The 27748-nt window shown below is 40.7% G+C and overlaps 2 protein-coding genes across 4 annotated transcripts in view; one reads left to right on the top strand and one right to left on the bottom strand.

Moving 5' to 3' along the window:
- LOC145458237 (integrin alpha-11-like) overlaps positions 1-27748 on the bottom strand; it is a 329408-nt gene that overhangs the window by 118631 nt on the left and 183029 nt on the right. The gene's annotated exons all lie outside the window — the stretch shown is intronic.
- On the top strand, positions 1640-27045 carry LOC145458239 (integrin alpha-1-like). 3 transcript variants are annotated; one of them, XM_080336559.1, is made up of 29 exons: positions 1640-2313; positions 2485-2687; positions 3535-3704; positions 4323-4446; positions 8973-9156; positions 9220-9367; positions 12419-12516; positions 13729-13925; positions 14216-14298; positions 14642-14792; positions 14853-14941; positions 15317-15556; positions 15616-15819; positions 18877-19016; positions 19189-19337; positions 22362-22507; positions 22902-22999; positions 23060-23173; positions 23270-23414; positions 23663-23776; positions 23840-23928; positions 24099-24194; positions 24369-24480; positions 24564-24689; positions 24906-25094; positions 25281-25424; positions 25510-25611; positions 26048-26176; positions 26572-27045. In XM_080336559.1, the coding sequence occupies exons 1-29, from the start codon at positions 2126-2128 to the stop codon at positions 26716-26718; spliced, it is 4119 nt and encodes a 1372-aa protein (XP_080192685.1). In that variant the 5' UTR covers positions 1640-2125; the 3' UTR covers positions 26719-27045. The 3 variants fall into 3 exon arrangements, with proteins under 3 accessions (XP_080192685.1, XP_080192684.1, XP_080192687.1); XM_080336558.1 differs by having other exon boundaries at positions 1644-2313; positions 25507-25611; positions 26572-27044; XM_080336561.1 differs by lacking the exon at positions 3535-3704 and having other exon boundaries at positions 2172-2313; positions 25507-25611; positions 26572-27044.

Genomic DNA, 27748 nt, shown 5'->3' with positions numbered 1-27748 from the left:
GCTCTCCAAATATTGCTCTCAGGTTACTAAAAGTTCTAGGGTGCCACGAAATATTTATCTATTTCGAAGGGTGCAGAGAGGTCTAACGAGTTGATAACCACTGATCCTGGGATTCTGTACGGCGTTGATCACAGCGATCTACAGCGTGAAGCCATATCCTGTATATCGCGAGATCTTTTCATTTGATCTGGAAGCAGTTACCACGTCTCCACAAGGTCGCTTTGCCATGTCAATGGGGAGATATCAACCCCAATATAGCATAACTAGGGCATACTGATCAAGTCAATGGTTGACCATTTGCAAATCCCAAATAAAGCATCGATCACGCCTGTAACAAATCGTAACATCGCGCCAAATTCTGTTCACGTAACCGCCTCTAAAATGCCACTTCAACAGAAATACACAGCTCGAAATCGGTATAAGCTCGCGACCTAGTATACATTGTTTCCTTCCGTGACACCAGTGAACGATGAGGACAAACTGTATGACTCTGTATCATTATTCGATGCTTAAAATAATAATCCGGGAATATTAATATCCCTATCGAAAGTTCAGATTACGTTCGCCTGCTTTCGTACCCCGATGTACCTCCGGTTGCATGCTAAGAGAAGTTTTAAGATCGAATCATTGCGAGTGTGTTGGAAGAGATGTGCCATTATATTCTGTCAAATGACGAACACGTTTCTCATCCTTATACCTTGCAAGACTCTCATATCTCAGTGAATAGACAGCATGAATATGGAGGACTCGTGATATTCCAGTATGATATAGAATTAGACCGCTGGGGTCAAAGTGCAAGGATCAAATTCGTCACCGTTAGTCATCTTCGAATAATCGAGACTGGGTTAATACACATGCCAAAGTTTGTTACAGGCCTCACGGGTTGTTGACAGGTTGTTTGTCTATTCACGCGCTGCAGGGATTACCGAACCTTCGTGGTTTGACTATACTCTTGACTCGTATACATGTATTTGTATTCTATTACTATCACGCACATTTGAACCGTCAGTATACAATCGAGAGAATCCTTACGAACATTTTTGAATAAGAACTTGGGGAACCTCTTTCACCCGATCCTACATAATATAAGCGGGCAACAAACCCGATAACAGCTTCGTCCGTTTCGTTGTTGTTCATGTTCAGGTTCAATTAATTTGTGAATGTTTCGAATCATAACAAGGGATTATCGGCAGGGTTCGAGCAGATGTTATCAAAGTAGTCAGCGTTGATACTCCGTAGAATTTAAAACCTTCAATTTCTGCTCGATTACAAGTAGAGGTAAAGATTTTAAAAACATGCCAAAATCAATTCAAGTGGAACCAGAAAATGAAGGTTTGAAATGTAATCAAGTAAATGGTTTTAAAATATAGTCTTGGTCGAGTGTGGCATACCTTTACGAGTCGCTTCTTCCGGAATTGCACATTGCATCTTTGCGACGCGCAAAAAGGACTAATGTCATTACAGATAAGTGCAACTTTTGAAAATATCATCAGTTTCCGTGATAAGGGACTATTTCGCCAAGTTATTATGACAATTTCATTCATAAATGTGACAAAATGGATGCATAAAACTATGCAACAAAGTCCAAGCGTAAAAAGTAGATGGTTTTTCGAAAACGTAGAAGTGAGAGTAGTATAAAACATAACCACTTTAGGAAGTATAGTCCGAGTAGGAAAAAATCCAGTGCTAATTCACTCATACTCCGGTTTCATTAGAACTGTCAATCGTAAATCACAGAAATATCGTTTGAATAAATGCCAGGGTCTCGTGTGAAAGCCGTGATTTCGTCAGTGCGTCGACGTCATAGTGATTGCATCATATGTTGGTTGCATGCATTGTTGGCTGTGCAGTGTGCATGTGCATGGTGCAATCTTCCGAGCTTATGGAATACGCCTCACTGCAGCGCTGGAAATACCTTATAGCGACGTAGTTCGCTGTTTCTTTTGTGTCTGACTTAGATATGCAAATACATATACAATCGGAGCATCAATGCTTTTGCTATATAGACCATAACTTTAGTCTATAGGCCTACGGTTCAGAAAGAAAAGTGCTTGCGCGTATTCTAAGTTCATTTGAAATCTGCAGCATACATCACCAGATGTTTGAATGACAGATTGTAGTCGAAATGTTATCATGCATACTATTATTGGCTATCGCGTTCAGTTCTGCAAGCGATGGTTACAACATTGAAGCGCAGCAAGTCTACCCAATATATTTACGCAATGGCGGTTCGCCGACTGGTTATGATCCCTCATCAGTACCCGCGTATGCCGGGTACACCTTCGATGCGACACTGACTTCAAATAATATCAGGTAGGCGAAAATACTATGGCGTGACGAAACATGTATGTGAGATACGGAAGATTATCAGTTATTCTTTCCCCGGTGTGTAAACATATGACTGTGTTAATTCAGTTTTCACTTCGAATAGGCGATGCAATAAGTCTGGAATGTATACGTTATCGAGCATGTGATTTTCCTCAGTTTCGTCCTCGGGCAACCCAAGGATGGAATAGCTGGACGTAACTCTTCAGTCGGATCAATATACTTTTGCAACATCAATTTTACTGATATCTCGAATGGATTTCGAGGACTTTCGACATCTCCTGTCGTTACCACGGAAGCTACAGCGGTCAATGGGCTTGGGAGCACGACCACGACAGCATCGCTTAACACTGGAACTACGGGTATAAGTTATTGAATATAAAGACTGGATAATTACTGTTGTGTTTCTGTTCTTGCTACCTGTGAAATCGAATTTGGAGATTTAGTGTAACATAGTAACCGCCAACTTACTAGACATAAGTTTTAGCATATACCACTTTTTATGTATTTTCAAATATAACAGTGACTGTGCTTCGTAGCGCTGAATCCGTTTAATCAGATACGATTCGTGACAACTTGTAGGAGAGAGTTGTAATTGTCTAATGGTGCTGGTTTTAGATTACTTTCCCATGGATGAATTTTGATTCCGCGGTATGTAGGCTATTCATTCATACTTTTTCGAAGTAGAAAAATAGTTGACAGTGTAGCGCCAATTTTGCCAGCTCTTCGTCATGGCAACGGGGTCCATGTTGAATAGCAATCTATCAAGCAATCAGTATTATTGATATTTTCATCATTTCAAAACACCACAAAGCTGCAATACAATGAAAAGATAGAATAGCGTCGAAACGACTTGGAGTAGTCTTTGTAATCAAACACAATCCTTGGCCTAGGCGAAGTGAAGAAGAGGCATGTGCACTGAGTGAAAAGTAAAGCAGAGAATATAAAAGACAAACGACAAAAGGAGGTGGCATGTGCACTACGATAGCAGAATATCTGGTACTCCAACGAAAATCTTCAGTATTGTGTCTGCTACAGAGATATACTTTGACCGAATTATGTTTTGAATCAACGTATATAAAGGCGCATAATGATGAATTAGGAACTCAAGCAGTGAATCCTGTTATAGTTATACTTGTCCCATTAGCCTTGGCATATAGCCTTAAAAGCGTCTAGACACGTTGCAGTGCCTCCTCTATACATTTACAGCCACTACGCGCACGCAGGTCTCGTTTTCCAGCGACTATTCAGTACCAAACTGCAAACAATTGACGGTATTCGATTCGACAAATCGGGAACAAGTCGGCGACTTCCATAAATTTGATAACGACGCTTTGGGTTTGAATCTAAAAAGAATATCGAACAATAATAGATATGCGGTGAGTCGAATGTCAACCCTTTTATAACTCGCACCAACACGATCACGGAGCCCACGCAAAATTAATTTTAACAGCCTCTCGAAGATATCGATTTCGGTGATTCCGAAGTTGGTGCATCCAAATGGGCAAATGGAATTTTACAGATGCATTCGCTGAAAATTGCCGATCGACAATCTCTAAATGAAACTTACCCCTTAATCTGACCCAGATATTGTAAACTTACCCAGGGATATTAAGCCACTGACGGTGTTTACTGTTTAGTAATCGAGGTATTCTGGACAGGGAAACAGACCTGTTGTTGAATGCAATATCACGAGCAAATTTTTGTAACATGTAGCGTTTCCTGAATACCTAAAGCCTAGAAATTATATAAAGTTAACGCTGAAATCTGAAACCTGAAAAGCTTTTTACCGGAAGCTTAACGAACAGGGGTTGTTGCCACCATACTATACTGTTCGGTTTTCTGACTTCCGTTCCCAAGTATGATCCATTGCATATGTCATTAAAGTTGGTTGCTTACACATTTGTAAGCCTTATCTTAAGACACAAGTGATCGCAATGAAATGTTTTTTCTTTCATTCAAGTTCACTGCGATGAATATTTGATATATGTGCCAAGGTTTGCGCGCAAGGAAGACTTAGGGAATGCCCTGGCGCCAAGAAAACAATCTCCAGCCCTGGAGCCTGCTACTACGGGAATCCAATCACCGACTCATGGAAGTTCCTGAAATGGAATGAATCAAGTAGGTGCTATAAGTTGTACGGTGTAATGGTGTAATGCGATGACTTGGTTGACATGATGTCGCGCCATGCCTTATTAACGAGCCAGTTTTCTTGGAATACGTTCCCATCAAGCCATTTTTATTCGTTCTGAATTTGTCCCCCCAGCTGTTCAATGTCCACAGCAGTGAGCATAGGCGCTGACTTTTATTTTTACATGGGGTGACCAGATGAAAAAAGGGAGGGGTTTGAACAAAAAGGGAGGGATTTGAAATTGTTTAAAATTTACCAAGTTAGCATCTATTTATTACGGTTAAGTACATGCGTAAATGCCCAAAATACATTAGTAGGACAAGCTTCATCGTGTTGACGAATTTACGCGTATAAGTGCACGTAAGCTTGACAGTGAGTCCAGCGGTTAATTAGCGATTCCTCGATCTCGCCTCAATGTCAACAATTCACTATTCACCAACACGCGCGCGAACAATTGAATACGCAACCTCGGTGACGACGAACCACTTCACAAATTAATACTGCGGAAGTCTGCTGTGGAATCTGTTCTGTAATGGCCCCGATTTCGGGTGATTCAGAGCTGTCGTATCTTTTGATAACTCGGCATTACCACACATCTTCTGATGTTTTAGTATGAGCACTAATCAATTATGTCCGTTCGATTATGTCCGTTCGATTTTGTGCGTGACCAATTGCGCAGATTCAAAGTTATTTAATTTCACGCTGTCAGCGAGTATATGACATAACAATCGCACATGTAGAGATAGCAGGCAAATCATGCGAGGCCTGTAGCAGACGTTATAGTTTAGGCCGATGAAGTTATCACACGCGCCAGTCAGACTTGGACAACTAGAAAATTTTCAGCTTTTCTGAATTAGATTAGAACTAGAATTAGAGCTCCACAGTTTTTTTCAAACTAGATTAGAATTAGAATTAGAGCTACAAAGTTTCTCCAAATTAGATTAGAATTAGAATTAGAGCTACACAGCTTTTTTCAAATTAGATTAGAATTAGAATTAGAGCTACTAACCTTTTTCCAGATTAGATTAGAATTAGAATTAGAGCTACTTAGTTCACAAAAACTTGGAAATTCAATGAAATTGTATATGGGAAATGAATACAGCAAATGCAGTTCACATCAAATCACAGTGCGTGGTGCAGAAGGCCGTGAGGAGATAAGCGCCACATATTTTTGTTCAATAAACAAAAACAACAGTGCATTCCCATAACCATGAGAATGGTTAACTTCTGTACACCAAGCTTGGCTCGATTTTTACTATACTTTAATAAAATACTAGGCCTACTTCATTTATGGTAACCGCGGGCATTGCCCATGTTAGTCAGAATGGCGATGTACTAACGTAAAGTTTTAGAAACTAGAATGTTGTTTGCAGACTACAAGCTACTCTAGCAGGCTATTATTCGTCATAATATTTACTATGACTGCACGGTGTAAGTAAGGCGATGGCGACTTGGCACTGGATTTCCCTGCGCAAGAGGGATATTCTTTTTAACTCACTGCAATGGTGCAATATGCCTCGGACAAAGAGGCATTTTCAGGAAAACAATAATTAGATTAGAACTAGAATTAGAGAATACGGACATTTCACAAATTAGATTAGAATTAGAATTAGGGCATAAGAACATTTCACAAATTAGATTAGAATTAGAATTAGAGTATGGAAGCATTTCACAAATTAGATTAGAATTAGATTACTGGCATTTCGCTCTAATTTAGTGACATTAGACAACTAGAATTATCTAGTTGTCCAAGTCTGGCGCCAGTCCTGCTGTAGACTGCTGTGGACTGCTGTAACGATATCAGGCCTGGCCTGGTGCACGTGATAGTTCATACCTGCAAATATAGCGCAGGCCTGCATGCGGACGCGCTGAATCGAACCAGCGACGATAGCGCGCTTCAGATGTCAATGACACATTTTGTATACAAATGATTCTCGCTAATTTGCAGTACGCTGCATGGATAATACGAATTAGTGAATTGGCATTTCAAAAGGACGGGATTTCTAGTTTTAAATGAGAAACTCCCTGGCTACGCGCATAGGGTTTTAATACCGACAACGAGCTGGGTAATATCAGCCCGGGGCCTACCGCGATCGAGATTGACTCCAGAGTCATTTCCTAAGTGTTGACGGTATATCTAGGACAGGTGCATATAATTGTCATTCGATCCACATAAGCGGGGTCTTACAAAATTCTAGAACGAATCCTACGAATAATCATAATCAATACAAATATCGGACTGGAGAGATGTCGAAAGACCAGGAATAACAAACATTACCTAGAGCAGAGGTCTTAAACTCAGATGTGCCCGTGGGCCAATTTCCTATTTTTTGATGGCGCCGCGGCCGCAGCGCAATGTATTTCCAAGTACGCCTTATTTGACGGGACCTTGCAGACTGGCATCCCACACACATCATGAAAATGTGATTTACTATTGTGAATTCACGCCTGGCACGAAAAAATCACATTTTAATATATTTGAATAAAATTGTTGCTGTACTTGGCATAGTTGCTGTATATTAAGCTGTAGACACCAAAACACAGTACAAATGAATCAGGACATCGTAAAATTTTGCAGCTAGCGGACATTCCACGCGTCACAATTATAGGCAGACGTGGAATGTTTTAGAATTTTACAAATATTGTTCTGATATCAGAGCATTGCAGGTTGCAGCAGGACAGCCTAATCCGGGTTTCGGGCATGCATACTCCTAATAACTAGGCTATTGATCAATTCATTACCAAAGTCAAATTAAATCAGCGTTAGATTTACCTTCCAATATTGGAACAGATCTATAACGACTTGAATATAATGATTACTGTGCCATAGCAATAGAAATGTCAAATCGCCGAAAAATCCATTGGTGTTACAGCTGTGAAGGCTACTACCACTACTTTATACTCGCCACATTTAATTGGCGACGATAACAAGGATAAAGATACCCAAGATGACACAGGATGTAACTAACTATACATCAAGAGGGCAACATAATGCCAATGTATGCCTACCGGTCCTTAGATATCTAAATAAGCTACGTCGCGGGTCGCACAAAATGGTCTCGCCTGCCGCATGCGGCCCGTGGGCCGCGTGTTTGAGTATAGATAACTAACCTACGGATAGATACGCAACACACGTCGTTACGCTTGCTTGCCCGGAGGAAATTACTGCTCGGCAATCTGAACGCAACATCATTGCTAATCACATAGCTGACGCCCCGCGTGCTTAAATTCAATAAAGTTGATCTCATTTGAAAGCTACTGTAGTACTGATTCCGAAAATATACATTAAAATCTAATCAGGGCAATGGAACTCCCTTGAAATACACCTCATAGTCTGAAAATTGGCATTGTTCTGAACAATCGCAACCACGAAAAGGCCATTTGTATGGTCATTGTGATGCGCCGCTGCGATTGTTTAGAACAATGCCGATTTTCAGACTTTGAGATGATGAGATTAGCGATTATGTTGCGTTTGCTGAGCAGTAATTTCCTCCGGGCAAGCAAGCGTGACGACGGGTGTTGCGTATCTGTCCGTAGGTTAGTTATCTATAGTTTGAGACCTCTGACCTAGAGTCTTACCAATATGGTCAGTTACTAAAACTCGACTTCGGTTTTAATTCATAAAAACAATAATTACTCTGGTCTTATAGGGTGGGATCATACCACTTCTCTATATTCGCCAACGACCTTCGTTTTTCTTCAATAAGCCATACCCTAAACGTGCAATATATAGAAGAAAGTATATAAATCTTACGTTATAAATCTAAAGAACTGTAGAGGATTATAGATACCATTATGCCAAACAAAAATATAAAGCTTCGCCTTACAATCTCAGCTGTCAGGAAATATGAATGCTCTAGCCACATAGAAACAGTTGGCGGGAAGCCTTTAAACCCGGAAAAACTGTACTAACGAACTTCCTGGCTTTCTAGCATCCCCCATGACAAGCCAAGCCTACCCTAATTTATCAGTAATAACTATCCGGAACGGCGTACCTAATTGCTTAGTGTATGCAACGATTAGTGCCTATAGGTTCAATTAAAACGACACCACCTATTTAACATTGCTATTTGCTCACCTTCCTACCCAATAGATGATATCCACGTTCATGTGTAAAATGCGAGTTTCCATCACCCACGGCGCCACGGAAATTGAGTGCATATAAGCGGTGATGCGAACTCCAAAACACGAACATCAACTTTGAATATAGAGTGGACACAAAACCACTTTAAAAGCGGATCGAATTTTGCCTTCCTGTTTACGCCCACGTCTGTATAGGATAGTGCCGGAGTCCAGGAACAATATTGCACCACGGAACCACATATAATAATTTGCGGTGATACGGGGCCTACGATAAGTTATCGTAGGCTGCGGTTGGTATTAAGTAACCTATATATAACTAGACCATTTGCGTGGAAGCATAGCATCATAGCAGTAAAATACAACAAAAGCAAGCGAGTATATATCGTGCATAATACCGATATTTAAGACTGAACCATATTTACCTGAATTTCAGAATGTTTCGATAACTATATCGATGTCATATTTCTTGTGGACGGCTCCGGTAGTATTGGGAGGGCCAATTTCAAGACAGTGAAACAGTGGGTTATCAATGTCACCAGGTTATTAATGGAAACATACGGCGACGCTGTCCGAACCGAGGTGGTGCAGTATGCCAACAAGGACGCTGCTATTTTTAAGTATTGTCCGAGCTGGTCCCTATACGCATTTTGTGAAAACAATGCAATACATTTTATATTCAGCGTACCAGTGAAGAATTCCAGAATGTTTGAAATACCTTATGTCTTGAACGACCGGTTGTCAATTGAAGAGATAAAAACAAAAATTGAAAACATGATATATCTCTCTTCTCACACGTACACATACTACGGGCTGAGAAGAGCGAGCGAGGTGAGTCGCGAGACAATAATACATGAATATAGGCAGCGACGTGCGGTCCAATGAGGCAGGTGAGGCAGTGGCTCACCTGCCGTCAGGGTGAGTAAGTGAAAATTGTGAAAACCCTCCATGAGTCGATGAGTATTGATATTTTACACCGATGTTCATAAATAACTAAATTTGAACATTTTTTCACCTAACATCATCAATTTGCATATTTATTATTCAAAAATACAGGGCGAAATGAGAATTGAGGCACAGGTGACGCACGGGCGGGTCGTGCCTCACCTGCGACAATGCAATTCATCATAAATAGCACGGAATTCATAACAACGGGTATCAATCAAATGCTATCGTCACACTGATTGCGAAAATCCAAATATTAACAGTGCCAGAGCATCAGAATCCCCCCAAAATCACCAAGGATAGTGACATTCGGCTTATTACAGACAATGCCATCGCATAGAAACAATAGCCAGGTGAGGCACAAACGAATCTGCCTCATGCACTATTCGCTAACAATTGGACAATCGCTGAAACGCACTATCGATTTCGGAATACAGCAGTCCTGTAGGAATTATATAGTAGCGACGGTCAATACGTACTGCGGAGCAAATACATTCCCTTACTTATGTAGCTGTTATATATTTTCCGTTAAATTGTCGTATGTGATAGCTACTTGCATAGCTTGCATTGTCGTTGTTTGTGGCCTTTATGCTGCGTTCAACTGCAATAACTATAAACCCTTAATTGTGGTATGCGATAGCTATACTTACATAGCCTGCGTTGTCATTGTTTGTGGCCAGTGGTGCTACTCCTATAGTGTTTTTACACTAGATTTAGTGTATTTTGACTTGACCTATAGTGTGGTAGTGTATTTTCTTTCGAAATTCGGCAAATCTAGTGTTTGTTTACTGAAAAAATATTTGTAAATGAGGATGATACTTTCATGAGCTTCGAATAATTTATACCGGTACTTGAATAGATGGTAATTATTATCCGTCTTAACTTACCCATTTAGCACAATAGCGACCAGTCCTACATGTGTTGTAGAATGTGGAATTGCAACGGCTATCAGTGTGCAAAAAAATACTATGTATTCCCGCTGCTGTTGTTATTCACATTTTTGGTCTATTTATCAGGTACTTTACGTGCGTGCGTGTTTATGTGTGTGTGTGTGTGGGGGGGGGGGGGGGGAGTCCGTGCCTCATCAGCCATGAACCTCACCGCACGTCACTGATTATAGGCCTACCTAACCCGTATTCAGGGGTCGTCAAATTAGTCGCTGATTTACTATAAAAGAAGTAGTGACCTCCATGACGTGTCAAAGCTACTTCAAGGGGGAGTGGTTTATGAAAGATCCGAAATGTACTCGCGTAAACAGCTTCGTATAGTATATTTCGTCGAAGGCTCGCTTACTTTTGTTAGTTAAACGGTGGTGGCTACTTACGAGATTACAAGATGCATCTTGGCGACTAATGAAAAATGATTAATCACGCTAAAAATAGATACAATCTTCCAAAATACATTCCGTAGTCACGTTGGTATCAAGCGGCTCCCATGACGATTTCACCAGGGCTGTTTTTAACTGACCCCAGCTCCGACTCAAGAGGTTTTCAATAGATCGACTCCAACTCCGACTCTCGAATATTTAAACGCACCAACACCGATTAACACTATTTATCCATACAAAACTCCGACTTTGACTCCAACAATACTACAGATTTACTTTGAAAACTATAGGTCACAGATAGCGGTTGGATGATTTCATGCTACCAATTAACAATTACAAAACATTATTAAGGAAAACACGCTAAATTGTTTCATTGTTACGCTGCTCGAAATGATAATTGTTTTTTTGTGTGTGCAATTAACACGAATGTATTCATTTTGAAATATATATCCTTGCATCACCCTTTATGCGCAAACTTGAAATTGTCAAGTTTATGTATCAGTTCTACTGCGGTCACTACCCTCAAATATTCAATGACTTCTTTACCTCGGTGTCAAAAGTGCATAAGCACAACACACGCGCGTCAACGTCGGTCAAGTGCCATATGGTCGACATAAAATGTCATGGCTTTATCGAATTTGCCGGACCTGCAGTGAGCAACAGTATCTCGCCGGCTATCCGACAGTCGTCGAGCATGTCCACATTGAAGTCGAAAGACAAACAAATTCTACTGAAACAATACCAGTCAGCCCTCAAGTTTACTGGACCACGACCTGACATATCGATCTCGCCTTTCGACATATGCAACCTAGGGAAGGTGTAAACATGAGGTTCACGTTCGTTGATATCGTTGTCTGATGTAAAAAATCTAGCGTGCGTACGGGGCAATCTTGATTTCATATGTTCATTGTATCATAAAAACCAAATCCGTGCGATTGGGGTGCTTTAGCTACTGCTGCATAACTTGTTAAAGAGGTAATATCGGGAAGCCCGTTTTACACTCTGCTGAATATCAAAGTAGCAATACTCAGATGCCAAATACATTGTCTGGTCTGGCCTAGATCGTAAAGTCGTAAGCTGATATTCCCTTGCCAGTCCTCGTCGAAATTTCTGGCGAAGCGATATTGATTTTATGGTATTATCATAACATTTGATTGCCCCATGAGGCCTTGCAAGGGAATATAAGCCTACGCCTTTAAGGTCTAGGCCAGCCAGTAGATACATTTGGCGACGTTCAAAACGTCAATATGTATTTCAGCATTGTGGCATTATGTTGCCCGAGTCGTCACTTTGTATTGTGCGCATTAATATAGGCTATCACTTCACTGAAATGTAGGGTTGGAATTAGCAATATGACGTCACGTGACGCCATAAGTTTACGCTCGCCTTCATGAAGAACCTTTCAAAAAGGTTCGCGTTTACACGAACCTGAACCTTTCAGGGGTTCGCACCATCCCTAGTTCATACCTTGCACGTGCAATCTTGGTTGGTGCCGCTGCGCCACATTGTATGGATTGCGCCTTGGCCAGGTGCTGATGATTGCCTCCAGCGGCCTATTGAGAGGTGTCTGAAAATCTCGGAACGATACACCTTTACGTTTTTATTTTCAGTGGGAATTTCTCCAATCCAATCGCTACAGTGTCAGCAAGAAAGTCATTATCGTCATCACGGACGGAGCGGCAACCGATGCTGCTTATTTACCAAGATGGTCAGTAGCACAATGTTACTGATTCCACAACAATACCAAATCAGGAAAGATCTAGCATTCCTTCAGGCCTTCCGAACTTGAAGGTGGCAGAGATGTAACCAAGTCATCCGCTTCCGATTCACAAGTCAATCATACTTTTATAGTTTTGACTCGATTCATTTTCAATTCATCACCGAGTCAAGTCCTACAGCAAGTCTGGGTCCGGAGGTTCAAGTCCGAGTCCAATGTTAAGATCGAGTCTGGGCCCAATACATTGTGTTCACTATTCAGTTTCGAGCTCAAGCCACGTTTTCGCTACTCTGCTTAGATGTGAGGTGGGCAACCTTTTTGCTAATCACGGTTGCATTTCGATTACTTATGTAGCCTACGGCCGCATTCCAGGGCAAAGCCGTAATCAACTAACAGGTCGCAAAATACCTATGTTAAACCAGTTTTTCTTGGTCTAAGGTTAAACTGTCCATGTCCAATGTCCATTTCTGGTGAACTTCGGACTGGTCTACTTTTCATATCGGCCTATTATACGCACCGCAATCGCGAGTGGTGATGTTATGAATACAGCAGTCACTGAGAACTGTTATGGTCACGCGAAGCGCGAAAATGGTTGAGATCATCGAATGGATTCCTTCATTAATAGTAGAAGCTATCATCACATAATAATATCAAATACTTGTCCTTTCTCGGCCCATGTGATCAGATCCACCGGTAGAGTTGATAGAGGGAGTGCTTTCGAAAATTTAGGGCAAGTTATAAATAATAATGCATCTTCGGGTGGGCCCGTTGTTATTATCATTATCAGTAACTTGGCTGCATGCTGTTTTTCTTGAACCCACATCAGGATTGTCGGCATCCCAGTGCAAATATATTGGAATCGCCAAAATTTTAAGATTGAATAAAATCTCTGACAAATTCGCGAGTGAATTCGTAATTTCAATCTTCATGTCGACGGCCGCATGTTGCCCACCCCTGGCTTAGGTGATATCAGATGCCTAGCATTTATAATATGTTAATTTTCTTTATTCTAAATAGTTTCTTGCCATAATGTTCATGCACCAGTAGGCCTATTGATAGAAATACTAATAACATGGAACTTCACTATTCTTCGAAGTTACTATAAAATGCCTTAGTCGTACTAGTCACTCAATACATAATGTGACTCAAGTGAGTCATTTTTGATATTTAAGAAAATGACTCGCGTCATAACAATCCTGGCAGGTGGACTAAATACGGCCAGACCGGGATCGTTACACCCTTCGCTGTTGGCGTTGGCGATTATGAGAAAGGTGAACTGCGAACGATTGCTAACGGCGGGAAGAGCGACGAGAGAGTTTCCACAGTTGCGACTTTCGAGGATCTTGGGCCGCTCATTTCGGCATTAATCAAAGACATTGCCACCGCCGTCGCGTCTGAAGGTATATGCCTACCAACAAGCAACATAGCGCAATAGATAGCGTGGACTGGTGGTGCAAGACTTGGATGATGCGATTTATGCACCTCTCTTGCCCAGCGGCATATTCACATCATGCACTCAGCATGGTATGTAAGCATGCATGGTATGGCATGTGTATCCGGGCGTTGCTGGGCTAGATGAGCCCGTGTATATACCGCAAAACAACAAGGACAAAAATAAAAATGCCCACTTCACGGAAATCTGATTACTGTAGCCGAGTCGCGTATAAGAGTCATCTTATCTCACCTACAGGACAATCGGCCACACAGGACGACCAAACCGCGGCCAGTTCAGTCAATAATCGCCAGCTCGGATCGTCCATAACGTCGTTGGAGGTATTAAGATTAATTACACCATCAGAAGTTAATTAGGCTACACCAGAGGTAATCTGTAACAGGGTATTTCTACTTTTCCGAGAACTGAAGTATGTTTTGCCTTCTTGTGCTGCTAACTTAAGCGATGGTGCTTTGGACTACTTCCTCGTCAACATCACAATTTTTTTAGACAAAACTAGTCTTATAAAGTAGTTCTGGGATATTCTCCCATCACGTTTATGATTGATATTGTCACTACAACTGGGCGAAATAACCCCGTCATTACGGTATCTGAATATATATTAGAGCTCTTTGCTGCCGGTTAACATCAATTACGTAGGCGTTAAACCTTTCGAATATACAGGATGGTTCACTTCACGTCGGCGCAGTTGGAATGTATCTTGATAGCGGGAGCATGATGAGATTTCAGGTTAACAAAGATTCGTCACCGGACGTGTCAAGCTATAGAACGATCGAAACCGCGTTGCCGGGATTGACAACGGATTCGTATATGGGTATGTGACACGCCTATTTTACACAGTATGAAAAATAAATTTGTTCTTCGTTGAAAACAGGTTACGCCTCGGTGTCGGGGTTCTTTAACGGCAGATCGCACGGGCAATATATCGCAGCCGGAGCACCAAGACATAAAATGGCCGGCGCCGTAAGTTTTGCGATACAAAATTCTCTTTAGGTGTATTGCAATAATTGTGTATGTTAAATGAAAGCAGTTTACCAAGGATGCGATACAGGCAATACAAACCACATGAATGTCAATAAGCATGGCTGTTGGCCCTTGACTGATGGCCAGGAAAAAGTTAGGGATGAGGATAATGATTTAGTCAATGTTTCCTGATATACTGTTATCTACCGTTTTACATTGACGTGACAATGTCATATGAGAGCGACATAGGTCTTTGAAGCCCAGTAAGATAATACATCGGAAATACACTTGTTGGACTGCAATCCAACTTCTGAATTATATTTAACAGAGTCTTCAAAAACTCATCAGGTACTTTCAAATATCGCTCTTCTTCAGGTTGTCATTTACAAGCCATTGCAAAATGATGCGTACGTGGGTAGCACGTTTACGATCTTACCTCCCAATGGGCGTGACCAAGTGGCAGCATATTTCGGCGGCTGCTTAACGAGTGTCGATGTTAGCGGAGATGGACGCGAAGATTTATTTATCGCATCCCCCCTATTCGTTGGAGAAAACAACGACGAAGGACGGGTGTATGTTTACATCTCAAGCGGGAACGATTCAGTTCAAGATTGGGTAACGGGCCTTCATGTTATTCTCGTCAATGATACCTAATACACACAGCACACGTTCAGACTAACGGACTCTTTTCACCCGTTGAGTTGTTTGGGGATAAAGCAGCCCATTCGAGGTTTGGGACGGCCATCTCTGCAGCAGGGGACTTAAATCTCGATGGATACCAGGATGTTATCATTGGAGCACCTCTCGCAGACAATGGACGAGGAGGAATATTTGTTTACCTGGGCGTGGATGGTAGTATTTCTCCAGAACCAAGCCAAGTAAACAATATAATTTATCGTATTGTTCACTATATTATCTAGCACAGCGACTCTCAAGTTTCCTGCCGGTCAGCCAAATATATAAGACTTGTATATCTCAATTCAAAAATGCAGGAAGTTGGATGCTTGTCCTTCAGTTATAGAAATATAACATCAAATTTTAAATTGATTGGGAAGTTTCGAACGTATTTGTATACAAACTGTTTAAAAGTAGACTGTAACCCATTTCGGACAAGCTACATGTTAAAGCTACGGAAACATGCAGACCAGTGGTTCTCAACCTTCATGTCTTCGCGGACCCCTTTTGCACCGTCTCGGACCCCGGCGGACCCCCAAGTTTTAGTACAAATTTAGTTCAATTACCGTGCGACCGTCCTCTGTCTTGTGCAAATATTACCTGTAGGGTAGTTTTGAACAGTAATGAAATGACTTTTCTTGAAAATAACATCATGTTATTATGTAGAAATTTGGAAATTTTTTATTATTTCAAAGCGAATACTGTAGCTGCATTTCTCGAAATACGAGGCCGAGTCTTGAAAATCCGCGCCGTCGATTTGATATAAACGAGTCCAGGAAATCTATCTCCAGAAAGATGGTGGCAAATGTAATATAATAACGCGCAACGTTTTCAAACGACCCCTTCTGGTACGATCGCAAATCGTAACATATATTAGGGTCGCCATACGTCCGGAATTTCCCGGGCGAGTCCGGAATTTCACTGTGAAAACTGCGTACGGGATGAAATTATAAAATATGCCCAAATGTACGGAATTTTGAAGGTTTGAAGTAGGCTTCAAAATTTTCGTAAATCAACTTAAATAATATTCGTTTTAAGCAGATTTATGTTATTTGAAATTCTTCTTCGCGCTGGGTGCGATTTCATACAACGTGTGTTGATATTAATATGGAGACCACGAACGGCCCTCGCAAAAAATGCAATCAAAAATAAATGAAAATAACTATCATTTACAGAAATAAATGTAATTGTAATCGCAATTACAAGATAACGGCATATTCCTAGAGTTGGTTAAGGTCATTTGGATACTTTGTTCATTAATCAACCTATCATTTTTGAGCTGGACCGCGGAACATTTCCAAATTGGAAATGAGCGCGCGGTCACAAAAGGTTGGAAACCACCGGATGTGCAATCGACTGGTGTATTTGATAGTAATGCATGGATGAACCAATATTATTGACAGAATTCATTCACAAGTGTAACAAGCAGATGCATGTAGTAAACCCGCAAAAAGTTGTATTGATTACCCTATGGGGGATCCAATATTAGTGCTTTTTTGGGTGGAAGGGGGCTGAAATAATGTTGTTTCGGACCTGGTTACAACACATAACCAGATAACTACACCGACCTAACAGTATAGAAGGGCTGTCAAACGCACAACTGGCGGACCGGATAGGGTCCACCAGACGATTTCATCCGGACCGTGAAAAAATCTGTTGCAGACCCAAGCAATCACCAGAGGTCACATTAGAAATGGCCAATTGAAAACCTCTGTTTCACCCCACTCCTGTATACAGTCGATAGGCGAAGCTCTGCTAGTGTGACGTCATATCGACTGACAATGTGTTCATAACTCCGTGTAAATCCGCAAGTGGGCGCTAAAGAGTGATTCACAAATTATGGTAACCCTAAGAATTAAGGCACCAACATTGAGAAACAGATTATTAATGACCATATAACGTCCAGACTAATCGTTTGAATCCAGCACCTCATCCTAAAGTTATTCTGGAATAGCGGTTACGTATATCACAATAGAAAATGGATTTTTGCAGACAAATATTTCCAAGACCCTAACAGAACATATAGAAACAGCAATTCGTTCAAGTTATTGGCAATCAAAAGGAGTTGACACAGCAGAATATTTCATATCAGATGGCCATTATGATTATGTGGGTCTCAAAGTTTTAGTAATCAGTAGCGCAACTACATCGTGATTTCTCAAATTAAAAAAAATTACAAATTAGATTTGCAACCATTTTGCAAATTTGGAGGCTTCGCGGACCACTAGGGAACCACTGGACTAGAGGCAAACTCCTAACGAAAAGAGTGTGCATTCACACTCAAAAGGTGGTAGGCCTACACGATAACAGGACCTAACTCCGAATTATATCGCAGTTATAGTTCCCATGTGCCCACGTGCCCACCTTCCTTAGTTAGTACCTAAGTGCAAGCATTATTTGAATACACACTTTGTAGTTGAGAATTCAGAGGTAAATATTGCCGCTGGGCAGCCTTGGAGTTATATGGTGCAATCCTTACATAATTGAGCTTATCTATGGCTACCACGTCTTTTCTAAGACGACAGTTCATTAATGGCATCATCTATCCAGTCAGGGCCGTTTGTGGTAGTGTTACCTAAGAATGAGCTAGGAAGTTCTCAATTCGGTCCGTAAGGAAGCAACTATAATTCCGATCAATCCCACAAGAAGAGCATCCACGTTTGAAGGGGAAATGATGTCATCAATTCATTTCAATATGACCAATTCATTATTTCACAGTTTTCGAACCATAAACATCGATTGCATGCGGGGTATACCTGAACTTGTCACGAGACATTCCCAGTTTCGGTCATATGTGAAAGTTTGGGCGCGTAAGACACCGAACAACACAGATCAGATTCGTGAAACCAGTCAGCTATCTCCGCTATCGCCAATAACCGATCAATATGTATCAATATCGTTACCCCTGATGAATCTCAGTTGAAAATATTCGGATCTTTTCAATATGAATATAACTCTAATATTGTATAATGAAGCTCTGCACCTCCAAAAAGCTCGATCTTCGTTAAATATGTGTTGAAATATCGGAACTTTCAGAATAGCGAAAAAACTATATCTCTGAGTAATTTTCATCCATTGCGGTGAAGGCCTGTATAGCATTTTCGTCAAAATCAGAATTCCGATCTAATTACATATATAAATGGTCTTTTTATTGAAGTATTATGGAATCCTACTCACTTATAATTATTTTTTCAAATTTAATCCATGCGCGCCGCTATAACGATTTGTTAATTGCATGAAAATACTATAAAATCATACAGAAAATTCTTTCGTCAACCCTACGCGGCCCATCTCTACACTACTTCGGACATTCACTGCAAGGTGGCATTGATATTGATAACAACGGTTACCCAGATATTTTGGTGGGAGCTCCAAAAAGCGATTCAATGGTGATTTTAAGGTGAGAGCGCACCATTGTTACATTATTTTTAGCTTCAGAATTACTAAATATCTACTATGGAAAATCAGTATAGCTTACCCTCCACTCCGCATATGTCGAGGAAGTTTTGTTCGAGACTGTGGCTAGACTAGAGTCAGAGGAAGGGACTTACTTCCCTTATATCATCTTTCAGATCGAGACCAATTTCAAAAATATCGTCGACGCTTACGTTTATGAATTCTTCGTTCGAACTTTTTCGGTGTATCAATGAGGGTTACAAAAATTGCGCTACACTGCGACTTTGCATCCTTGCAAATGGTACTTCCATAGAGGATACGATAGGTAAACATATTCCTATTTATTCTTTGACCTTTTATATATCTACTGGGATAGACACACGATGTTGACGATTGGCGTATAGCCAGGAGGGGGCCAAAGGGACCACGGTCCCCAAAATCTTTCGAATGTAAATGTGTTGGTGGATTTTTAATTGATGCGTTCCCACCTCCTGATAAATAAAAATGAAAATAGGCCTAAATAAAATTATGCATGATGTGGGCCCACATGATTGAATCAACTGTATTCGCGTGTGCTACATGCAGTTGCAGGACTATTGGGCGCCATCTTTCCGCCGCCAAAATTACACACCATGGCAGATAAAGTTTTAGCCAACACGAAGTGCGATCCCAGAAAGATCGCCGGCGATAGAACCGTGGCCGAAGGTCGCGCTAGGTGACCTTGTCCTTGCAATCGGAATCCCGAGGTACGAATGCGACCAGCACAGTGAAATATTGCACCCCGTGAATAGATAAAATCTGTGAATCGTGCGCGTCTCAAAAAAGTTTCTCTTTTAATTTGTTTGGGTACGTGTCTGCGATCTTTTGTGTGGCGACAACTTTCTCCGGAGGCCAGGAAATAACAGCATGCTTCAACTAAGCAATTAATTACAATTGACCCGAACGCGTTCACCCTCCAGAAACTCCTGAATAGTCTTACCCTGTTGTATTGACATTTAGCTGAAGATGTATAATTGAGTGCCTTCCAAATATTTGAAGACGCCCCATCGATCAGTTCTACCGGTAAATCTGATAATGATAACTTACATGCAGGGCAGCATTTATGCTTACATGCAGCCGCAACCCGAAACGCCTCAATAAGGAGGAGGGGCGAGCTCGAAGGGGGTCTAAAATTATTTCATATGTAAGCATAAATTTATAGCGCATTTTTTGGTTAAATGATTAAACTTCTAAATTTCTTCGTGCGATTTAATGTACAATGCATATGTCTTGAATAATACGAGTACCACAACGTCCGATTTCATTTTTATTTTTGTTGAATCTATTGAAATAGGCACTTCGGTGCCGCAAATGACCGAGACATGTTGGCCAATCCATTTGATATATATGTGTCCAACTGTCAATTGTTAATATTCGCGCCGAAGTGGTCGACATACATGGAAATGAAGTCGGGCTTTTGTGTAACCGTGAAATAGGGGTCTTAGGGGGGTAGATACCCTATGGGGTCTCAAGACCAATCTAAGTAACAATAATTATTGACACAATTCAGCCATTGGATCTGAAAAACTTTCGCTCCACACCCGAAAGTGCATTAATATTATAACATAACTTTATAACTGTGGGTGAAATATATGTGTTAATATCCCCCTAGAGTTGACTAAATAATGGCCCAAATAAAGGCCCAAAACCATTGATTTTACTAGGCCTATATTTTTTCATATCTTAAAGGGAGGGGTTTTTACCTCTCAAATTTTTGCCCCCAAGATATTAGTTTTTTATGTCTACCTACCAGTGTTGGGATGACTCGAGTCAACTTTTTCGTATGACTTGACTTGACTCGAATCACTTTGCCAAAATGACTTGACTTGACTTGACTCGGCGCTTCAGAAATGTGGATTGACTCGTGACTCGAAGCAAAATTCACGAGTCAATTTCAAGTCATCAAGTAAACTGGCTCGATTAAATATCTGTGTCTTGTGTATGTTCGGATTGTTCGCGATACGCCGATGTCACTTATGTGAGAATAACCATTCATTCACCGATTGTACGTTTCACTCATCCTCCATTGGTACATCACAAATAAATTGACCGCAAACGAAATGAACACAGCTTACGTTGTAGCAGTAGTAGATTAATCTGGTTCTAATAGCAACGCATCTCTGTTTCTCAGACGGCTCAGTGCTCACATTGTGCAGCGCTCATCTTTACCATTTAAAAAATTTAAATCGAACGAATATAGTTTATGCGTTTATAATCTCACAGATGTGTAGATGGATGGGTAGTGCATTGTACGATATCGATTTGTTTCAACTTCCCGAGGCTTCGAATTCGATCTTGGATTTTGAATGAATATAACATACTGTAGCATGGAGCTATACAGTTATACGTAGTTACCAGTTATACGTATGCGTGAGTGACACAACACCTTTTTACTTGCATTCAACTTTATATTCGTTATTTCATTCAGGATAAATGGCTAATTAATATGTCCTTCACGCAGCGAGCAAAATGTAATGACTTTGAATCATCACTCATGGTTCGAAAATTCAATTTGACTTGAACTGTGACTTGACTCGTGACTTGACTTGACTCGACTTGACTCGACTTGACTCGACTTGACTCGACTTGACTCGACTTGACTCGACTTGACTCGACTTGACTCGACTTGACTCGACTTGACTCGACTTGACTCGACTTGACTCGACTTGACTCGACTTGACTCGACTTGACTCGACTTGACTCGACTTGACTCGACTTGACTCGACTTGACTCGACTTGACTCGAGTCACCTCCAAAAAACGAGTGACTTGACTTGACTCGAGTCACCTTCGAAAATCGATTAACTTGACTTGACTCGCGTCAAAATGTGCAATGACTCGAGATGACTCGCGACTCTAAGGTAGTGACTTGATCCCAGCACTGCTACCTACACCCTTGTATATGACGCTGCAGCTGAACGTTGAGTTGTAGAGTTTAAACATGCTATAGTAATGTTTCCCGGTCCGGTTGTATACAACATACAAGGCAATAATTTATATTTGCAACACCATTGGTTCAAGTATTAGTATGAATGATAGAAAAGTACGGCCAACACACGATGTAGCCTACACGAAAGTATTGCAAATCTAATTATAAAACCAAGTATATACGTTGGTTGATCGGTGAGCTATATGGCATACTGCCTTAATGCCCCAAAATATGTATAATCATATTTGATTAATCCGAGTATGGATGAGGGCGACTCATTGAAACCTATATGATGCTCAAAGAAATATATTTTGTCACTGCAATCAATCCTCTACTTCTACTACATTGGCGCTATCATTAATAACGTTTATGTATTTATCAGGGCTAGTATACACCATCACACTTGATTCCAACGTTTTAACCGGTAGCAGAGTAGTATTCCACGAGACAACCTTCAACAAATTGTCGAAAGATGTGACTGTACAACGGGAAAGTCTCAGTTGCTTTTATCACATTCTGGATATGCTGGTAGGTCTAACGTGCCTATGCGGACACTTCCTATCCATCGCGCGAATGCTTTGTAGAATAATATTAGGCAATTTACAAGTACCTTGAAATTCTTGAAGATCTCGATAGGCTCTTCAAGATTGACTCAAATGAATAGTTCGTTACTACTGCTACAGAAGTATAAGTATCAGATAGTTCAAATATTGAACTTAGTAGGGGGACCCATCGAGATGTCGGACTTGAATTTGAAGACGGCAATTCGACTTCAAACAATTATTGGAGTAAATAGATGAATAATTATTTTATGTAGGATAGTGAAGCATATTAGAGTAGTCAAAAGCGGTACGAGCTAGGTCATTCCTTTACTTATCAGTCCTGGATTTGGATATGTCACAAATATATTGCTTTTAATCAGCAAAATGCGACGGATTTCAAGTCTGTAATCGCAGCGCGTGCTACGTTCGACTCTAGTCCTAAATTCAGCAGCACGCCGATGTCGTCGGTCATCGAAAAGTGAGACGCATTCGCGCACTCGGCCTAAACATTTTAATTTACTGCACACGCCACATTTAGAAACAGCACGAAGCGATCCCAAGCTACGCTCGACTGGGCAACTGGATGCGTCGGTAGAGTCTGTATTCCAGACCTTCGGTTATCAGTGAACGTTGCGATACCCAAGTTTAGTAGGTAACGCCCTATTGCAAACATATATATTTGATGCTATCGATTGATTGGCTTCAATACGTGACTTCTATCAATTGAATTCAATCTCTTATTTTGCAGCCCGGATCCGGATTTGCAATCGACGCTCGTGATCACTTCTCAGTGGGATTCTGTGAATATGACAGGCAGTTTTACTAACACCGGGGAGAACTCATTCAATACGAAATTAAAAGTGCTGTATCCACCCGGAATTTCCCTCACACTGGTAAGTATGATTTTAGGGCTTCTAGTCGGTTGTTTATGGTGTTGCTGTTTGTGATGTTCATAGATATAGCCAAAGGGGAAAGCAGCCCCCGTGTCACATGACATGTGGTGACATGTCTTGGAAGTCGATACTTCTGCTTCTGTATAAATTTACGACATTACACGAGTGATAGGTTTTGTTTCCATGGTGTATTTCACAAGCAGACTAAGTAAAAAGACTGAGTTTTAACATTGAGAATCCAATTTTAGATTACTGCTGATCAGTGTCTAGAAGCAGAAGGTACTCCAAAAACAGTCAACGGCAGCACGGAACAAATTTACAAATACAGCAGCCAGGATAACGTATTTAAACCGGGCACACTGGTAACGCACTATAGCTTAGGAATCTCAATCACGGGGTTGTAATGATTTATGTATTTTTTACAGTGCTTTTTCAATTTGACTGCCGTTACCGACATCCTTGGACGAAATGCAACTCTCAGTGATTTTAAAGTCAAATTTTCGATCCTCCCTGAGTAAGTAAAGTGTTTCATTTTATGAATATAGGGTTTCCCATCATCGTCTGTGAACAGAGGGGATCGGTAACGAGGTAGGCTACATCTATACTTGTTCGAAGTGCTCAACCGTCTAACTACTACGGTCACCTTGCCTGTGAAATTATTATTTGTATCGTTTGCCTATCCAGCTCGGAGACGTCTGTAGAGAACAAAACAACCCTGGAAGACAACTACTTTGAAAAATCGGTACCTATCAAATATCAATCGGATATTAGTCTTCGGAGGTAGGTGACTATGTTGTTGTTTAACGAGGATCTGTACTCACTGTACACCTTCACCTTCTATTTGCCTGTGACATGAATACTATTCATACAATTTATATATAAATACTATACATGTAGTTAGAAACGGGCTATGCCTACATCAATCGTTGATCTGTTCCGAACGCTATTTTACAGTGATGGAGGGGATGCCCAGATTACATTCAATTACACCGAAGGGGAACTGTTTAACATCACTTCCATTCCCGAAATCGGACGGAACACCTCAGACTTCAATATCGATTTTCGGGTAAATTGTTTCATCGAATATCTTTCCATCACGGTAGGCTATATGCGGGGGATATTTGACACGGTGGGATTATGTGTATTCAGATTGACGGAAAGGGACACAGCAACATACCATCATCTGTGATCACTTTCACATATCCTTGGTTGCTCCGTGACGAACATCCACTTCTATATCTGTTCAAACTGCAGTGTTTGACTTCGAGTGGCAGGGTAAGATCGATTAATTATCCTCATACACCATGTTTTTTATATAATCGGATATATGTTCCATTTATAAGAGTCAAATTTGAAAATTAAACAATCATCTTCGTAGTCTTTCGTCGGTTCGACAATGTTCAGGATTTGCTGATATCTCGACGTATCATTCATTGAGTTTTAGAATTTGAAATCGCCATGAAGTAATCTAATCTTACGATTTCTCTTAAGGCTCATTGTACGTGTGATCAGACAAAAGTGAACGTATATAATCTCAGCATGGACGGGATAGGTCAAAATGACAACGCAGGCAGTGATGCATTTACTAAATCAACCACAGTTGCCAACTCTGGAACGTCTAGTAGCGATCAGACGGGTCAAATCACTCCTACGGACTTTGTCTTATCTGGTGACGACATAGTAAGCTAAACACTCGTTTTTACCGTTATTAGAATCAGCAAAATCATAAATTATCGCTACTCTCCCATTTTTCGAATCATATCTGTGCCATGGAGAATAAGTTTTTTTTTAGTACTGACCAAACTGTATATCCTGCTCGAAGAAGTAATTCCGTAAATAGTGGTTGGTAATTATTTTGCCTTTCAGGTGTGCCCTATTCGTGATCCTGATAGTAATTACACGTGCGAAGTTTTAACATGCACAATTTCGAACCTATATCTCTCCGAAGTTCATTTCAAAGCCAGCTTCAGACTGTGGACCGATAGCATACAAAGTATATACAACAACACGGTTAGTGATTTTACTGAAATCAGTCTCTATACTATAGCTGATACTGTGCTACTAATGATATTATACGTTGGTATTCCGCCAGAAGATCACGTCCATCGGATTTAGATCAAAGTTGAAGATTACTACAGAAAACTCACTATTATACATCAACAAGGAAGGCGGAAATGTGACCGTAATTGAGGATGAGGTTTGAACTGATTATATTGTATTGTTTATCATAGTATTTGCAAATTTGACCCTATATCAGCATGAAGTTCTCGCAGATAAGTTGTTTTCAAGTTCTATATAATTTAAAAATTGAATGTAGTCTTCACGCATAATGTATTATTGCTAATCTTATTGGTATCAATAAGCGAAGCGATTCATTAAAATAATTGGGTGTCGACATATGGTACACATTCAGTGAGAGAAACCAGGTATAGCTTTTATCCGGCGTTATGACGGTGTGTTGGTGAATTTGCTGTGCATAGCGTACAAAACGCCATCGCACAGAGGCCGCGCTATTGAGTTCTCCATTTGTTCATTGATATTCCAATACCTTAAACATGTTCATCGTTTCTAGTTTATTGTTGTGTTGTTCAGTTGTTATATTATTGATATCAATAAACTACGTTTGATCACAGGTCACTCTGACAGCAAGCCCATACTCCGAGGAGGAGATTATTCCAAGCGAATCCCTATGGATGTATGTTATATTGGGAGCTGCCGGAGGAGTGATGCTTATAGCATTTATCATATTCCTGCTATGGAAAGTACGTGGAAACTTGATAATGATTCTTACGTAATTACGGTTGAACGAATTGAACGTTCCAGAATATTAACACACTGAGGCAACGAAAACATGATATTTGCATGAAAAACGCAGCACTTACATAGTTGGCCTAATCCGAGCCGTCTACCGGTATAAATTGGATCTGATATAAGACATATACATTGTAGAACCTAACAAGGTATTTTTACGAGCGCCAACGTCTTAATTATCACGAACACAAATGTTAAGCGAACGTTTGCACCATCTCAAGTTACACATATACAAATGATACACATATTCATTCGCATATACAAAACTCAAATATCGGCACAGGCTACTTGTATTATTATTAATACAGTGTTCGAAACACAACTCTGTTTATGGTCTTAATCGCAGGGGCGATTCTTCGAGAACAAATACGCGAAAAATTTAGCCGACGAGAAGGAGCCGGACAAGGAGCTGAATTTCTCAGATGAAGGGCAAGATTGCATCGATCATTCGAACAATGGCGATCAAGAGGCCGCTACCGTTGCAGCAACGTGACGAAATGGGATGCACTTTATGAGTCGCGTGACATGGCCGAGGAATCTCGTATAGAACCATACCCGTTGATTCAGATGACACCTCAGTCTGGGAATTCATTGACTTAGCTATACACTTTACACGGACTTGAACTCCTGTTGGGTCTTTAGAAAGGAAACCTTTGACCCATTCCCGATCCACTAATGTTCAGCCGACCCGGCGAAATTTTCAGGATGACCAACTTCTTACAGACTACTGGTTCTTAAACCTGGGCTAATCTCCAAAAGCCTTCGGCGAGCCGCACATTTTAACTGATATGCAAAAACAAAAATATGCCACATAATGCATTACTTTACACTACTGGTGTAAAAATGAACTGTGCATAACCTGGAGTGTTTAAAAGGTAACATCTTTGATACACGTTTATCATGAAAAATTGTTAATTGACATTTACTGCAGTTCTCGTCCACAGACAAGTTCAGAAATGGGTTGCCCGGCATTGAAAAGTTCCTCGCAACATCGTGTTGCGGATTGCAGCATTTCAAAAACCTCCCCTGCGCACGACACTTTACACGACGTACCTCCACAATAGTCACATTAGTCAATTGTGTATTCTGATGGCGCCTAATTCCGTGCAGCCAATATGGCCCAAGGGGTGCGTGTCATCACGAATTATATGTCGAACCCGTGAGACGGGCTCGTTTGAACCCTGGTGAAGAACTAATAAAATGAAAATTAGTTCGGTCCTACATGGCATAGAAGTAGACCCTCCAATCTTGCCTGCAGGTCTAGAAGGTACCAAGATCGATAGGCGTCTTTGTTTGACTCTGCATCATGAAATATCATTCCAATGCACTTCGACACTAGGTGATATTTGTTTAATTTTATAATTAGTGATTCTTAAAGTTTCCCGCATTGAAATGTAGCTTAATATCTTTGTTGTAGTTCTTCTGTATATGACTGATTGTTAAATCACTCTCGTCACACTTTCAGAATTCTGGAAGCCCTAAAGACTCGTGTTCATACACGTATTTTTATCGACCCGTTGCAA

This window comes from Botryllus schlosseri, chromosome 16 (assembly GCF_051294905.1).
Source record: "Botryllus schlosseri isolate E-star chromosome 16, Bs_hap1, whole genome shotgun sequence".
NCBI classification, from domain to species: Eukaryota; Metazoa; Chordata; class Ascidiacea; order Stolidobranchia; family Styelidae; genus Botryllus; species Botryllus schlosseri.
Note: the sequence above shows the minus strand (reverse complement) of the source record. Positions and strands in the feature narration are given on the sequence as shown.

Coding starts and splice junctions, on each gene's coding strand:
- LOC145458239 (XM_080336558.1), top strand. CDS start 2,126: ATGTTATCATGCATACTATTATTGGCTATCGCGTTCAGTTCTGCAAGC. Junction 14,942..15,316: donor GACATAAAATGGCCGGCGCC/GTAAGTTTTGCG, acceptor GCTCTTCTTCAG/GTTGTCATTTACAAGCCATT. Junction 25,425..25,506: donor AAAGTATATACAACAACACG/GTTAGTGATTTT, acceptor GTATTCCGCCAG/AAGATCACGTCCATCGGATT.